General features: G+C 43.8%; 1 protein-coding gene across 6 annotated transcripts in view; it reads right to left on the bottom strand.

Annotated features, from left to right (window-relative positions):
• Window positions 1-16,827, bottom strand: part of ZMAT4 (zinc finger matrin-type 4) — a 260,600-nt gene that overhangs the window by 92,335 nt on the left and 151,438 nt on the right. For all 6 annotated transcript variants that reach the window (XR_012666151.1, XR_012666152.1, XM_075123468.1 and 3 more), the window contains one exon: window positions 4,308-4,464. Coding sequence is in view for 4 of the 6 variants with exons in the window: in XM_075123468.1 (XP_074979569.1) it covers window positions 4,308-4,464 (157 nt within the window). In the remaining 2 variants the exon portion in view is untranslated. The remainder of the gene's footprint in view (window positions 1-4,307; window positions 4,465-16,827) is intronic.

Here is a 16,827-nt window from a genome sequence, read left to right as displayed (position 1 = left end):
GGCTGTGCTCACCAATCTGGGGTCAGGGTGGTTGAATCCCTACAACGCCAGCTGAAGTCAATGGGGCCTGCAGGTGCTCAACACCTCTAAAATTGTACCTATTATATCTCTTCTTAATAACATTATACTTTGAAAGGGTTTCTATTTGATGTTTCCCCCCAGGAATCAGTGACTGGGCTGTGCAGATATGTGCAGTTGTGGGGGTGGGGGACTTGGGTTTCATTCAATCGTTCTCATCTTCCCTCTTTGGTGGAGAGTCTAGTGCTGTGGCTCTCAACCCTTCCAGGCTACTGTACCCCTTTCAGGAGTCTGATTTCAAGTTCCATCTCACTTAAAATACAAAAGTGTCAGAGCTCGCTATTACTGAAAACTTTCTTTCTTTCTCATTTTTACCATATAATTATAAAATACATCCATTCGAATATAAATATCGTACTTACATTTCAGTGTGATACTTCAGCCTGTTTTTCACTTGTGAGCCTTTTCTGAAGCCCAAGCCCCATGTAACTTTGTGGGGCCTCCTGTGGCATGGGGCCCCGGGCAATTGCCCTGCTTGCCACCACCAATGACAACCCTGCACTTGCAATTCCCCCTAAACCTGGCCCGTGATCCACCTCGGGGCTGCAATCCCCAGGCTGAGAAACACTCATCTAGATAAGTTGAGTACCCCCGGAAGACTTCTGCATGCCCCCTGCGTAGACCCCTGGCTGAAAACCACTGGTCTAATGGACATATGCTCTGATTCAATCTGCAACCTGAGCTTTTTTGTTTAAAGAACGATCACTGCTTGAATTGTTACAAGCCAATGATTTACTTCTGAGTGGATTAAAATAATCCTACTATTAAATGCTCTTTTGCTTTCTATTTTCTTTCTCTCACAAACACTTCAACTAAGCTTCATCCCAAGATAGAATATATGGAAAAAGCCACTGGATCCTGGAGCATCCTCCAAGGCTGAGAGACACTCCTAAGTATCACTGAATAAAAGGGACCTACTGTCTAGAGAAAGGAGCAGAAAATAGGTGTCTGGAGCCAGTAATTCCACCATCAGAGTCAGAGGTAGCAGTTTCAATAGGAAGGTTGAGATGCGCGTAGGTTAAGTCTTCCTGGAACCACCTAAATCTTCCATAAAAATAGAGAAAAGTCTCTGGGGGGGGGCTCTTCCTGGAGCTGTTATAGGAAAACTCCAAGGCCAAGTCTCAGTTATGTATTTGTGCCCTAGAACTTGGGGCCACCCACTCCACAGAGCACACAGTTACCAGCAGATTTTTCTGTAAGCCTGCACTGAAATCACATTTGTTAATGCAATGTGAGTAATGCTTGGCAAATAGGCCTTGAGATGCTACTTCACACAACTGCCACACTCACAGCTGTCTATACGTGACTCCTAGGACTCTTGAAAGCAGAATCTTTGAAGCAGCAGTCTGGAGTACGAGAGAGAGCCTCTGTTACGTGGAGCACAAAGGAGCTGATCTCCATTCCAGCAGAGAAATCTCAAAAGAAACTGGTTCTGCAGGGAGCCCACATAAAAGCTGTTTTTAAAGGGGAGTGCTTGAGAACTCCTGGAGAAGGATGGCCACTGCTGATTAATATATTCCTATTGCTTAGATTCATCAGATCAAGTATCAAGAAGACTTAATGAATACTTGAGTTATTCTTTCCTAGTGATTACTACAACTGAAGAGCTCGTTACATAGAGAGATATGCAGCAAGGGGTGCGGGTGTAATCCAGACTCAGCTCACTTGATTCAGATTAACAAAATTAAATGAAAACACAAAGTGAAATCAGGGCTCTTTACAGTGCTGCTTGAGACAGTGTTGTGGGTAATGTTTTCTCTTTACACAGGAGAGGTGCAGCATGGACAATACCACTGCAAGTTTCCACTACACAACCTCTGACCCCATTCTGGTAAGGTACTGTCAGTCTGGAGAAGTAACATCAGTCTCCATGTCCATTCAGTCCTTGACTAGTTAATTTATGGTGTGGGGATTTCAGGTTTTTAAATACGAACATATCGTTCATTAGGAACTGAAAAGACATCATGATTAGGCAGTTGGTGAGCTGAGACCATAGTCTATCATGCTGACCAATATTGTCACGTTGTTTCCTTCTCCTCATCGGTCTCCAGCTGTTGTTTCTTGTCTTATGCATCAGTTGGAAGTTCTTTGGGGCAAGGGCCATCTTTTTGTTCTGTGTTTGTAGAGTGCCTAGCGCAACGGGGACCTGGTCCATGACAAGGACTCCTAGGTGCTACTGTAATACAAATAATGAACAACAACAACTAATTTCACATTGGCCAGAAAACAGCTTATGGATTTGAACAGTTGACCTACATGTGAAGCACTCATATGGCTCAGAGAACAGATATTCACTCATTTATTTGAGGCTTGAGCCAAAGCTCATTGAGCTCAATGGGCTTTGTATCCAGCCCTTCAGGCTTACATCCTGGAGAACAAACCTGTGGAAGCTTGGAAAGTTCAAATATTTTCCCTAAGAAGGCGTTTGATCTTTAAAAAGAAATTCTCACAGTCTAAAATATAAACAAAGGTATTCTTTCCACTGGTGCCTTTCTTAGCGTTACCCATAGTTTGAGTCAAACTGCGATGCATGTCCTGGGGACAAAGGCCTGATACTGGCCTTCCAAGCAAGAAAGCAACTTTAAATCGAGTCATTATGCCATCTCATATCAGTTCTCTTAGCATTGGTAAGGGGTTAGAAGTCGTGGCACCCAAAGCTTGGGCAGAAACATAACAAGGTTGCAAATAACTTCCATGCCCAGTCTGAGTTCCCATATTCGGGTCCCAAACTACTCGGCAAAATTTTCAAAAGCACTTAAGTTACTTAGGAGCCTAAGTCCTATTGAAAAGGAATTGGACTTAGTCTCTGGAGCCACTTAGGTGCTTTTGAAATTTTTACCCATAGTGTCTTCTGACAGAAAGCTGCACCAGTTGGTCACCAAATGCCCACTGTATCTATTATATTTCTGTAATTTAATTGATGATGACCTGTAATGACTCCCTTCAGGAAGATATTCTTTAGTTAAAACAATGAGTAAGCCATAGTTTAAAAGTGATTCCCTGCTATTCCCCCAGGTAAAAGGAGTGACCATTCTTAAGCACAACAAGGCAGAGGATAAAAGACAAGTGCTATTTTATACTTCACCATCTACAGTCTGTAAAGCAAGAAAAATCTTATTTAATTATACCTAGGATTTACATCCAACCCATTAGATAGGGATATAAAATGCACAGCTAAATTTAAATTCCTTTCTAAAGGAACTGCTGCTGGTAGTAACAGTGAAATACATGACAGGTTTCAGAGTAGCAGCCGTGTTAGTCTGTATTTGCAAAAAGAAAAGGAGGACTTGTGGCACCTTAGAGACTAACCAATTTATCTGAGCATAAGCTTTCGTGAGCTACAGCTCACTTCACTGAATACATCCGATGAAGTGAGATGTAGCTCACGAAAGCTCATGCTCAAATAAATTGGTTAGTCTCTAAGGTGCCACTAGTCCTCCTTTTCTTTTAGTGAAATACATTGCACCTATCTCTAAGATTACAGCCCAATGTTAATGCCCGTTTAGTATCCAGTATCCTCTGTCCGGATTGAATAGCAGTGGAAGTTCAGGTTCAAAGATTGTTAGAAGTTGAAAGGATTTTATGGATAGGAAAACAACAAGATGGCTAAATGATCTGATTACAACATTTGTCTTTTCTGAATGTAAAAGTGAATGAGCCTGCATTATTGGAATCGCTGCAGAGAATGGCATGAATGCCATGTAGGCAAAAATCAAGAGGCCAGTGATCCAAAATGTTTTAAAGTCTAGATTTTCCTCTACAGTGAGAGCCGATTATATTCTGCTGTGTGCAGTAACTACAAGGGGTTAAACATATTAGCTGAGTTGACAAATAATTTCTGATAATGAAAGTGAATCTTGTCATTGGTTATGCATGCCTGGAGGAGACATTGTCTTCCAACGTGCAGACGATTTGCAGAAACATGGAAGCAGAGATAACACTAATATAAGGGCCAATGGTGTCTGATAAACTACTAATCTACGTGAAGCAGACAGGCAATAATGGCATCAGCAGGTTTTTTTAAAAGGTTATTATGACAGCAAGAAAAATGAATAGCTGCTTCTGCTGATCTTTATTCGTTAGCTATCCCTTTACGTTCTCAGTCGGCAGAGTCATTCGAGCTGCAGTGCACCCCAATCCTGCTCTGGTGCAGTGAATAGTCATAAAGCTGAACGGACAGCAGGTTCTGCTTTCTAATATCTCCTCACATTCATGGTCTCTGGACCTACCTGTGGCCTTTAGTGCTGGCTGTTCACCTAGCAACAGTTTTAACCTTTTGGCATGGATTTTGCCTTGGTAATGTGACTCGGCCACCACTGCCGAGGTGAAGGACATGTTACAGAGCGTGCAGCATTTGTTCTTGTCCACTGAGTCAGCGTCACTGCCCTGGATGGAGACAAAAGAAACAGAGATGTCAAGCAAAACTGGACAGACCTTTGCAGAGAAAGGGAAGAGCGAAATCCAGTTCTGTGATGTCACTGCAAAGCCACAACCACCCCAGAAATCCAGAGAGACTTTTCCCTTCCTTCGTTATCTGAAACGCACCCCCGTTTGCGGCCCAAGCATTAATTCTGCTTAATGAATTACTCCCCACTTCTGATGCTCCCTACCCCCGAGTGTTCCTGGAATGGATGACAGCACATCGCCTGCTTTAATACGAGTCCCAGTAGGCATGAGGCCTTGGATGCCCAAGGAGACCGTGGTATTACATGGTATATAAAACCATTCAGGCAACCGCTTAGCAGGCTCAAATGGTGGCTCAAAAAGGACGTGGATAGAATCTGTTCATCACCTCAGCCCTATCCAACCGTGGCCTCAAAGAAAGGCGACGCTGACAATTAAGTACATGCTCCGATGCCAGTTGCTTTGGGGCTCTCCCCATTGCTCCTTTGCTGTGGTAAGTCTCACGGGGTGTAACTCGCTCCCTGCCAGTTATCAGGTCTCCTTCCCCCGCATACTTTCAAATGACCCCTCAAGAGGTTCCTTTTGTTGCTGGCCCCGTATTTGCTTTCACTGGCTATGGGGGACTGGGAAATAAGACAGATGGGTTGTTATAACAGAAGTTGCTTATTGGTCAAAGGGGCAGTCTCTTTTATAATGATTTTTAAAATGTGCCAAGGAGCAGCTAGAATGGGACAGGCCCCTCTTTAGAGGATGGGGGCAGAAAAACCAATCAGGCTAGGGGTTTCACCAGATCCAAGCCACCACATTCCAATGGGATTTTCGGGCACTTCACTCCTGCAGGCACCTCTGGAAATCACAGCCTAAATGTTTAGATTATTGCCCCCCTTTCTTTGGTGTGCTAGAGCCTGGGGCTGGGTGTAGGGGCACTAAAGGGGTTCCATTTAGCACCCCTTGCCTTTCTCCTTGCAGGGGGAGAGCTGCTGCAGACAGGAGAAGAATGCCTGCAGGAAGGCTGAGTGCTCTTCCCCCAGGCTCCTTTTGCTGATGGTTCCTTCTTTAGCCTGTGTTTATGAGGACTCTCTCCTGCCAGGTTTCAGAGTAACAGCTATGTTAGTCTGTATTCGCAAAAAGAAAAGGAGTACTTGTGGCACCTTAGAGACTAACCAATTTATTTGAGCATAAGCTTTGCTGTAGCCACAAGTACTCCTTTTCTCTCTCCTGCCAGTGGCTCGGCTTGGTTTCTGCCCAGCCTCCCCAGCAATGCACAGAGCCCCTCGGATCATCTGCTGGAAAATCACTGGAAGGTTCATTGTAATTTTAAATCTCCTCTGTTTTAATGCTGTGGCATACCGTGCCAAGCATTTCAGGCACAGGCCAGAGAGGGGATGGGGAAAAGACGGCTTTATAAATAAAGGTTTCAGAGTAGCAGCCGTGTTAGTCTGTATTCGCAAAAAGAAAAGGAGGACTTGTGGCACCTTAGAGACTAACCAATTTATTTGAGCATAAGTTTTGCTGTAGCTCTCGAAAGCTTATGCTCCAATAAACCGGTTCGTCTCTAAGGTGCCACAAGTCCTCCTGTTCTTTTTATAAATAAAATGACTACTGAACAATCAGATGGATGGCCGGCCACGTCTGCAGCAGTGGGTCTGCCAGGCAAAAGCACTGCCAGGCAAAGCAACACCTGGTAACTCTCATTACATTCTGTACGTACCAGAGATCAGACAGGGCCTTCAATTATTAATCAGAGATTAGTAAATTGATAATTCAGGCTGGACTAAAAGTGAAGCCTTCTGTAGGGCCCCTACTGGACAGGCTAGAGCTAGGACAGTTTCCTTAACTAACCCAATGCTGGGAATAATATCGGAGATGCTCCAGAACAATTTCTCTGCTCTTTCCAGGTGCACAAAGGCAAACTCTTAGTTATCAACAGATGGGGAAATTCAGGAACTAGGATCTAGCTACGCGAGTCCCTCCACCCCCATTCCCAATAGACCATGTAGAGCCTGAGTTAGTGGCCGAACACATTCCGTTCCTGGGGTTTGGCTTATTGGTCACTCAAAAACAACAACACACACACCTCCTTGGCCATTTCCCTTCCAAAATCCCCAGTGCGCCTTAGTGCAAAGAATCATTTGCACCCTCTTCAGATCCTTGCTGAATCTAACTGACTGCACCATTGGCCAGCATTGCACGACACAGCACTAGCTCCCCTGACTCGTCCCGGAGAGCTCTGTTCAGTACATGAGCCATGGGCAACAAGCCCAGCAGGCCCATACAGCACTTATATTTTAAAAGATGCTTTGGGGAGGTGCCAGGGCCTAGTCAGGGGTTCACAGACTGGCCTCATTTGTCCTCCAGCATCTCAGCTTTTTTAAAGAAATCTCTCATCTTGTGGCTGCAAAGAAACCCACACTAACGTGATCAGAGTGGGACCAATGCAGTAACGCCTGCTCAAGTTCACAGAGAGCCAGAAAAAACAGCTCTGAGTCACAAACTGCCCCATTCATCTCAATGGGGGCTAACTCAGATGCTCAATGATGATACTTTAAATGCCAACACTGATAACTATTTCACTGCTCAAAAGTCTAAGATTGAAGAGGAAGGATCATGTTATGAGGGACAATGGTTCTCCTGGCTTGTGGTGTGCTTGGAAAATATTAAATAATAATGTGGCATGATGAAGAAACATTTATAGTCCACTACTAATTGTGTCTGGGAATTTTGAGCTCCCATTCTGGTTGGCATTTGCAGAGAGAATTCCTGCAAAGAGTGTTGGACCATCCCCAGCATTTCATCTGTTGACAAGTACTGTAGAACCAGACTCGTATCTTCCAGCAATTACCTACTACCAACTGCTAACAAGATAAACCTGAAGGCAAGACCAGCCTAATGGCACCTACTAAAGACTGGAATAACTGCAACAAAGCTTGCCCAGCAGGCCAACTACCAGCCAGGAAAAATCTGCTACTTTCTGCTTCTTCCCTTGTGGAAGGCGAACTTTTGAACTCTGCCTTGTGACTACTCAGATATGAAAAAGGATAACCACAAAGAGATGGGCTTTTTGCATGTGGTATGAAAAACATGCCTAGTAAACTGATGCTGCCAGAGACTCTTCTTCTAATACAGCGGGTTCTCAAACTGTGATCGGCTGCTCTGCCTGGAGGGGCCGGGGTGGTGGTGTCTATGGAACGAAACATATTTGTGCAAGAGTGATGCCTTGTGAGTGCTGTGGCAACAACCATGTGAGTCTGACACCCAGACTAAAAGTCACTTGCTCTTGCATAGGAGGTCCCCGTGCGTGCACAGCATTTCCATTATTTTTTCCAGAGTTGGTAATCTCTGTATTTTCATGAAATTGAGGAACAACAGATTCAGGTAAATGACTGTTTCAGACAAGCAGAAGACTCCATCAGGTTGGGGGATATATTTTCTAACGGATGGAGAGTTATTCTGCTACGCATCCAGAGGACTACTGCAGCCCTCAGGTCCTAAGAGCTGCACAGGACCCTGGGCTGTATGAAATAAGAGCACGTTGGAAGTGCGGTGGATCCTGGCTGCCGATTATCTGGTGTAGAGATCATCTCTGAAGTAATGCTCTACACTGGTGTAACTGGCCAGTGTCACTCAACGTACAGAAGCCATGCTGCCCCTTGGATGGAACGCCAGAGCTGAAAGATGTGTATAACTGCAGCTCCCCGCAATGGGCTCACCTACAAACAATATGAGCACCAATATACTGCTCCACAGGGGTGAATGCTCCATAAGTTACTGCTAATGATCTATAATCACTTCTGATTCAGCTCACTCTGTCCCTCTCAACCTACAGATGCAAGCTGTGTTTCCATGGCCAGCAGCCATGCAAATAACATTTTTGCTAAATTGAGCCCTTTAAAACAGAAATGTGCTTCTGGCCACCTTTTAGAATATAAGTGATAATTTCTCCCAGGAATGTGATTTTTTTTCAGTGTGCTCTTTAAAAAAAATAAATAAATACCCCCCCACACACACACACACACACACACACATCACAGTGAAATGCACACATGTGCTGGGCCCCTACTGCTCTGAGCCAGTAAAGGTCTGTAGGACAAGTGCATCCAGAAGGCCTAATTTGTATTTCATGAATAATTAGGAAGCCACATCAAGAAGATTTGAGAGATTATAAACATGCATTGTAAATACAAACTGCTGAAATTCCTGCAGGACACAGAGACAATCTAACCTTGCTGGAGATCCCCGTCCATTCGCTGCATTCAGCGCTCCTCTTTCCTTATATTCCTGTCCCCCAAGAGTTTCCCCCTGCCCCAGCCATGTGCCCCTTACAGCTGCAGCCAGTGCCTCTGGCCTTGATTATGGAAGAGTCCCTACAACAGAATAGCCTAATGGGGGACAACGCCAGGTCCGAAGCAAACATTGAAAAAAACTGCTTTAGTTTCTGTTGCGGGAGCGTTGCTCCTTTTACGCTCCCCAAGGTGTCTCATCCCACTGTGCCTGAGGTGAGAGGAATAAGCAGTGTGGTGATACACACAGCAGCTCTTAGTGCTGGGTGCAGACCATTTAGCAGGGAGCAGACCACTCTGATTGGAGAGGAAAGGTACCAGAGGCAAACGGCTGCTCTGAAGGACAGCAAGCAGCAGGCCCTACAAGAGAGGGATGAGCCAGCCTTGGGTACGCGGGGTGTGGAGTGGCAAACTGATATGCTGGAGGATGAGAGGGACAGGCTTCAGTTCCGGATGACTGAGAGGAAGGGAGCTTGGGGAAGAGAGAGAGCGAGCAAGCCGTTTTTTTTGGACAGCAGCCTGAGGAATGGAGAGCCAGAGAGGCCGTCAGAAAAGCAGACTGGCAAGGGGTGATGGAAGAAATAAAGGTTCTAAAGGGGCATGAAGTGGGAACCCAGATGATGCCTGCCGGGAGGTGGGCACCCAGACGATGAGCACTGGGCAAACAAGGACAGCGTGGTGGGTAGCTTCATCTCCTTCTCAAGGTGCATGGAAGATGGCCAGCCCTGGGGAGGGGAGAGAAAAAATAGTACTCCCTCAGCTAGAACTTGCCCTGGAGTGACCAAGGCTTTTTTTGGTGAGAGGAGTGTAACAGGGAGGCTTGCTCCTCGAGAGCTGATTAGTGTTTGCTGAGTTCCAGTTATCGCCAATACTTTTGTGCTGATTATACAGTGTCTCCATTATACTTTCAGAATTCTTCTGTAACACTGTACTTTGAAGGATTGTAGTTTCTTTGCTTCAATGTCCGTGTTTCACCGCCATAATTTAACATAGCTCAAATGTAAATTTAAGAGTCAGAAGCCTCTAACAGGGCTTTCAAGCCTTCATCCTCTATGCTTTTTAACAATTCAGCCAGTATTCAAACACAATCTAGCACTTTTCTATTCGGAAGTCACTGCTGCCTTGATTTCTTTATCCATTATTGGCAGGTTTACTTGACCGATCTCTAAATTGAGATTTTTCAGGCCTACCACCATATAGTTCCTTGATATATTCTCCCTATCGTTCATTCTTGTCTTTAGGATCCATCAAACATTGCCCATTTTTGTCCTTAAGTGTTGTATCGATCACCTTTTTTCTGTAATTAAAAGTTTCTTACCTCACTTGTTCCTTCTCTTTAGTCAATTGTTCAATGTCTTTACATTTCTCATTCAACCATTCGAACTTTGCTAATCTGCATTTTTTCTTTATCATTCTATTTAGTCTTCAATGTTCTTCTCTTTCCATTATTGATCTTTGTGCTTTTACTTTCCTTCTTTTGTCCATCAGAGCAATAATTTCATCTGGTTTCCAAGGGGGTTTTCTTAGCTAGTAACTTCTTCCCACACATTTATCTGCAGCTTCTCTGATAGCATCTTTCAGATGTACTCAAGTCACTGGGTCTTTGTTTTCATGAATGATATGCAACACTTCTTCTTGGTAATGACTTTGTATCTCCTGATTCCTCAGAGCTTCAAGGTTCCAACCTAGATAATGTTTAGCTTTCCGTACATTTTTTCAGGTTGATATTCAGTCTCATCAATACCAATCTATAATCTGATCCACAATTTGCACTTGGCATAACCTTAACCTTCCTAACCCCATTTCTATAACTATGGTTGATTGTGATAGATTCTCTTCAAGATGAGTATTGAAATAATGAGGTCATCTTTCTCACAAAATTCCATTAATCTTTCTCCTCTGTCATTTGTTCCACTAAAACCAAATGTGCCAACTGTCACAGATATCCTACCCCTTCCTACTTTTGTGTTCCAGTCTCCCATAAGAATTACCACTCTGTCTTTTTTTCCCCCATCACTCATTTCCATTGCTTTTTCTATGTTTTCACAGAATTGTTGGCCATCATCATCAGAATCTGCAGTTCTTGCGGCATACACTTCAATATCATCTATCATTACTGTTTGATAGATTCACTTATTCGATCCTTCCAGCTACAGTCCTACTTACTATAATTACCATTCCTTTCCTACTTTGCCATCCACCTGCACTAATAACTCTGTATTCTTTGCCACTCGTAATGCTTATGACAAACTCATCTTGACCTCTCCAGAACATCTCACTCACTTAGTCCCATTATTCTGATGTCTAGCCTTTGCATTTCTCTACATATATTGGCTAGCTTCCCAGGTTAAGCCAAGCCCTTCGCTTTCCACCTGGCGACCCCTGCAGACACCAAATTTCACACATCTGGCCATGCGGGGCACCAGCTGGTGCTGAGGGCCAGTCAGATTGCATGGCAATTGAGGAATACTCGCATTCCTCAATGCCATATAGACTTTAGGGCGCTGTGAATGTTTACCATTATAAAACAATTACATAATCATCTGTGCCAAGAATCTTTTGCTTATATACAGTGAGAATTAAGCATTTAACAGTTCCCAAACATCCATCTCTATCCATATGGTTTCTTATTCAGGCACTGACCACCAGGATCTCTCTCAACACCTATTTTTATTTTTTCGTCCTACGGTTCTGAGCAGGCTGCACCTGAAGCCTCCACAGAGAGCGTGTCCTGACTTGTATTATGGCTGCATCACTTTTCAGGTGCAGTACCCGCCTACTCTCATTTTTCGGTCTCTCAATTGATATTTCACACTATTTGTCTTCGATGTATTTAAAGGAGACACTAGGTCTAACAGCAGGGAGCAGAGCCAATACCATGTAAGTTGAGGGTAGGGAATAATTGTCCATCACTACTGGTGAATGGGTGGAGAAAAATGTTCCCAAACAACCCAAAGGCTAAACTTCGCTCACACAACCAATTTGGCAGATACTTAAGAACAAACACACACTTTCATAGCTATTGGGTTTGCTGTCAACAATTTACGAACAGGGCTGCATTTGTCGTATTAGTCATAACGAATATTTGAGTCAGCACCATAAGGAAACGTGAGGAGTGCATTTAGAGCTATACACAGTTGGCCAGATTTTCAGAAAAGCTCAGCATGCTGGGTTGGCTGCTTATTTAAATGCCTAAATAGGATCAGAACTCTATTGAAAATCTGGCCCTATTTGGAGCAAGAACTTTCCAACAGCCAGGGAATCTGCCTCTTTCTTTTGTTTATCCCACCTGAAATCAGTGGAAAGCCATTATTTAAACTGCACTTCTCTTCCAGCTACCCTGTGTTCCTGCGAGTATGCATGCACAGCTGTTCACAGTGAAGTCATAACAAAACAGGGTGCCCAGAATCAAGCCATATACAAACCTGGATTCTTTCACCCCATGAATCATTAGGCAATGCTGCCAGTGCAGTAATATGTTAGGAGACGTGTGCCAAGCTCTCCAGACACCTCATGAGCTTAGGTCTCTCTTGCACTAAGTGGCATTTTTATTCCCTGTGATTATACAGAAACTGAACATGAACAGATACTTTGACAAAAACTAATGGTTGCTATCTAGATCACTGAAATGTTGGGCGCCAAGACAAGAGCAGTTCAAACACACGAAGTGGGACAGAGACAGATAAATAAGGCTGCTTGACAATAAAAGATCTGAACGAGGCATGAAATACACTAAAGCCACTTATTAGTATTCCTAAAGAAAACAACGTTGCTTGACTGTGATCTGCATTGACTATAATGTAATCTTTTCATTTATTTAAAATGAAGACTGTCTGATTAGAACTTGGAAGACTTACAGCTTTAGCCTGCTCCTGGAGGCAACTTGACCGATTGCCCCCTAGAATATGCAGTTTTCCAAATGTGTGTATGTGTATTTATTGTCTAGGCTCATTCACTCTGCAAACTGGTCCAGTTTGGCCCCCAACCCACAGTAAATATCCCTCTAGCAGTGAGCCATCTGGAGACAGCATTGTGCACTTCTTTACTCTACTGTTCCTTCAGCAGATGGTACATACTCACCATTGACAAGAGTTTCACTTATGAGCTGCAGTGAAACAGTCTGGATTTTAGCAATTGCTGTCCTAGGGAGTGTGTTGGATGGGTTCATTAAAAAGGAGGAAGGTTTCCGCCACTGTCCTTATCTTCTTTTATTAGAGAACTCCTAATATAGCAGCACAGTCAAGGTGGTGACCAAGGTCCCACTGCCTGCCCTACTTTCAAACCCACTCCAACATTGCCAAAGAAAAGCCCAACAATAGCATTTAATTTGGATGCACCATCACTCTTCTTGTATGCAAAAATAAGGGACAGCCAGTCCCCACAACTAAACTCTTGGCTTCCTTTATGCTGTGGAGTGTAATCATTATAGAACTACATGGAAGTGTTTATTATCCCCAAATTTTAAACTTACAGTGTGATATTCACACCGGTGCAGAGGGCCAGAGCAAGACCCATACACCATTCTAGTTCCAGTTCAATCTGTGGGTTGAATGAGATTTAACTGGTGTATTAGCCTTGTGCTGATCATTTGCATAGGGGTGATTTTTATCGAAATTGCTCCTTTATATGCAGAAAAAGCCATTTGTGGCTTCAAGTGTTGACTACTCTTGGGAGGGTGGGAAGCGGGGAGAGAGGAGAGGTTTTCAAAGGCTTAAGGGGCAGTTAGAAGCCAACTGAAAATCAGTGGGAGTTGCGTTCCTAATTCGCCTTTGTGACTTTGAAAATCTCCTCCTTATATACTGTCTAAGGAATACAAAGCCCACATTTGTTAACTGCATCAAGCCACTGCATTAAATAATTTTAATGGAGGGTGAAATTAAGGAAAAGAAAAATTCAGGCTGAATATCTGGAAATATTGGGGGCTGCAGATTAGTCTTCCACGGAAAGTGGCAGAAGTCCAATTGTTTTTGATATTTAATACTATCGGGGACAGCCCTGCAGGAGGATACATTACAGCAACAGCAGCCAAATAAGATTTTTCCATCTCCAATCTAGATGATCTTGTGCTGCTCCAAGGGGCACAGACTGGAACAGCATTAACAGAAGAAAGAGTGACTGCAGCATTCAATGAGAGAGTTATTTTTAAGTTGCGATGTTCCCACTGGGTGTAGTTCTCTTGCCTGGCAGAAATATTTACTGCTGCAAGTACACCACAATGACCCATTAATAGTATTGTTAAAGGCATGAGAATGTGCAGAGTTTATTAATTAACCTAAATAGGAATCCCAGTGCTTTTCAAAAGGGTTTAATGGGAGACCTCTCCATTTCTGTCCCAGCCAGCATGCCCCTCCACACAACACATCTTGCTAGACTAGCTTCTAGCTCACTTCTTGTCAAGCAAAGCGTGACCAAAATATAAATCAGTCATTTTCAAGAGCCATGCAGTTCTGTTCTATCCAGACCTACTGGCATTATGCACTGATTAAATTCAGATGATTAATTCCTCCTTGCAATATCTTTGCCATGCAGTGCTGGTGGTTTTGCTAGAATATTTAAGTTTGTGTTGTAGGGAAACTCGGGATGTTGGACACCTACTGTAAATGACTACGTTTCCATCTACAGCCAGTAAGCCAGCAGCATGTGCATTTTGTCACAACCAGCTACAACAGCAAAAAAGCAGGTCCATTTTCAACACTAGAAACGTTCACTGTCCATCCAGACACTTGTGGATCAGGTAAGAGGAACGACAGCAGCAGGGAACAGCAATGTGTTTGTGCAGCTCACACCTAGTCCATCTATCAGCTTCCTTTTCATCACAAAGAGCCATTGGGAAAGGGACTATGTCCACACTACAGCCCTTACTGGGGCACAGCTGTACCGCTGCAGCTCCGCGGCTGGAAGGTCTCCTGTGCGGCCGCTCTGTGCTGACAAGAGTGCGCTCTCCTGTCGGCATAATTAAACCACCACCTCTGCGGGGCGGTAGCTATATCAGCGGGCGAGCATCTCCCTCCTGCAGGTTTCGGAGGAGCAGCCATGTTAGTCTGTATCCGCAAAAAGAACAGGAGGACTTGTGGCACCGTAGAGACTAACAAATTTATTTGAGCATAAACTTTCGTGAGCTCCAGCTCACTTCATCACTTCACTTTAATTAATCTAAATCAGTTGTAGCCCCTAGGGGAAATCCCACAGAAGTATATTTTCTACTCTGAGTGCAATTCACACTTCTGTTAAGTGGGATTCAAGATATTTTACATGTATTCGAAGAGGAATTACTTGAAAGTCAAGTGCACAGTGAAAAATGCTCAGAATTCATTGATCATCAGTGGCTGCAATAGATAAAGAACCACCCCTTGAGCTCTTGTCTGACAACCTTATACACTGAGGTGTTTATGAACTTGGGTCTGTGTGCATGTGTGTCTGCCCTATGCTTTAAGTTGTTTGCAGTGTTGTTGTAGGCGTGTTGGTCCCAGCATATTAGAGAAAAGGTTGGGGAGGGAATATCTTTTATTGGACCAACTTCTGTTGGTGAAAGAGAAGCTTTTGAGCCACACAGAGCTTCAGGTCTGGAGAAGGTACTCAAAGTGTCACAGCTAAATACGAGGTGGAAAAGATAGTTTAGCACAAGTAGTTAACACATTCTAAAGGACCAAAAGTGGTCCATTAACACCTCTGCAGTCACAGGACCAAAAAAAGGGGGCTTAGTGTGTTACAGATTGTTGTAATAAACCATAAATCCAGTATCTTTATTAAGACCACAATTTTTAGCTTCTAGCGAAGTTATGAATTTAAGTTTCCAGGCTCGTCTTTTCATGGCGTTGTGCCATTTTCCTTTGAGGATGAGGACTGAGAGATAAGATATGGAGTAAATGTTTTGTGAAAAGTGTTTGCCCAGGGGTGATATGGTGTCCAATAAAAGATAGTACCTGGCCGAGCTTGCCTCTGTGCTTCAGTGACATTGTTTCATTTCAACCCGCTTACACGAATGGCATGGAGTTTAAAAAACCACCTCAAACTGTAGGCATCTAACTTACACTGTATTCACAACGTCAGCGCTTTCTTTTTCATGGATTCTCAGATCACAAACTTTTTTTTTTTTTTTTTTAAACTGGCCACTAAAGTTTTTGGTTGAGAGTTTCAAAGCCTACTGGGGAATTCAGTCACACAGCTCCCATTAATTTCAAATGGGAGTTGTATAGCTAAATCCCTAGTTGGCTTTGAAAGTCTCAACATCCATGCATAATGCAAACACACCTTCCCTGTTAATTTCCTCTATCCATTTTTCTTATGTTTATAATGCTAATAAGCACCAGCAGTAGGGGAAATGTTTTGGCTAAAGCATTATTAATTAAATATACAAGTCTGCAGCATTTTGTCAGTAGCATTGCCTTCTTTATTTCCTCCATAAGGGTAAATTCCCTGCACAAAAAAAGTGTCCAGATGCTCACAGCCTTGCTCTAACCCTGAGGGATAATTATTCCTTTTGTCACTTTGTCAGGAGATGGTTGTGTGTGTAAACAGATGGGCTAGATGGACCTGATCCAGGTTCCTTTCACCATTGGTTCAGTGACATGAAGATGATATGCTGGAGGGTAGGGATAGGATACAGAGGGACCTAGACAAATTAGAGGATTGGGCCAAAAGAAATCTGATGAGGTTCAACAAGGACAAGTGCAGAGTCCTGCACTTAGGACGGAAGAATCCAATGCACCGCTACAGACTAGGGACCGAATGGCTCGGTAGCAGTTCTGCAGAAAAGGACCTAGGGGTTACAGTGGACGAAAAGCTGGATATGAGTCAGCAGTGTGCCCTTGTTGCCAAGAAGGCCAATGGCATTTTGGGATGTATAAGTAGGGGCACAGTGAGCAGATCGAGGGACGTAATCGTCCCCCTCTATTCGACATTGGTGAGGCCTCATCTTGAGTACTGTGTCCAGTTTTGGTCCCCACACTACAAGAAGGATGTGGATAAATTGGAGAGAGTCCAGCGAAGGGCAACAAAAATGATTAGGGGTCTGGAACTCATGACTTACGAGGAGAGGCTGAGGGAGCTGGGATTGTTTAGTCTG

The sequence above is a fragment of the Caretta caretta genome, chromosome 26 (genome assembly GCF_965140235.1).
Source record: "Caretta caretta isolate rCarCar2 chromosome 26, rCarCar1.hap1, whole genome shotgun sequence".
NCBI lineage: Eukaryota > Metazoa > Chordata > Testudines > Cheloniidae > Caretta > Caretta caretta.
Note: the sequence above shows the minus strand (reverse complement) of the source record. Positions and strands in the feature narration are given on the sequence as shown.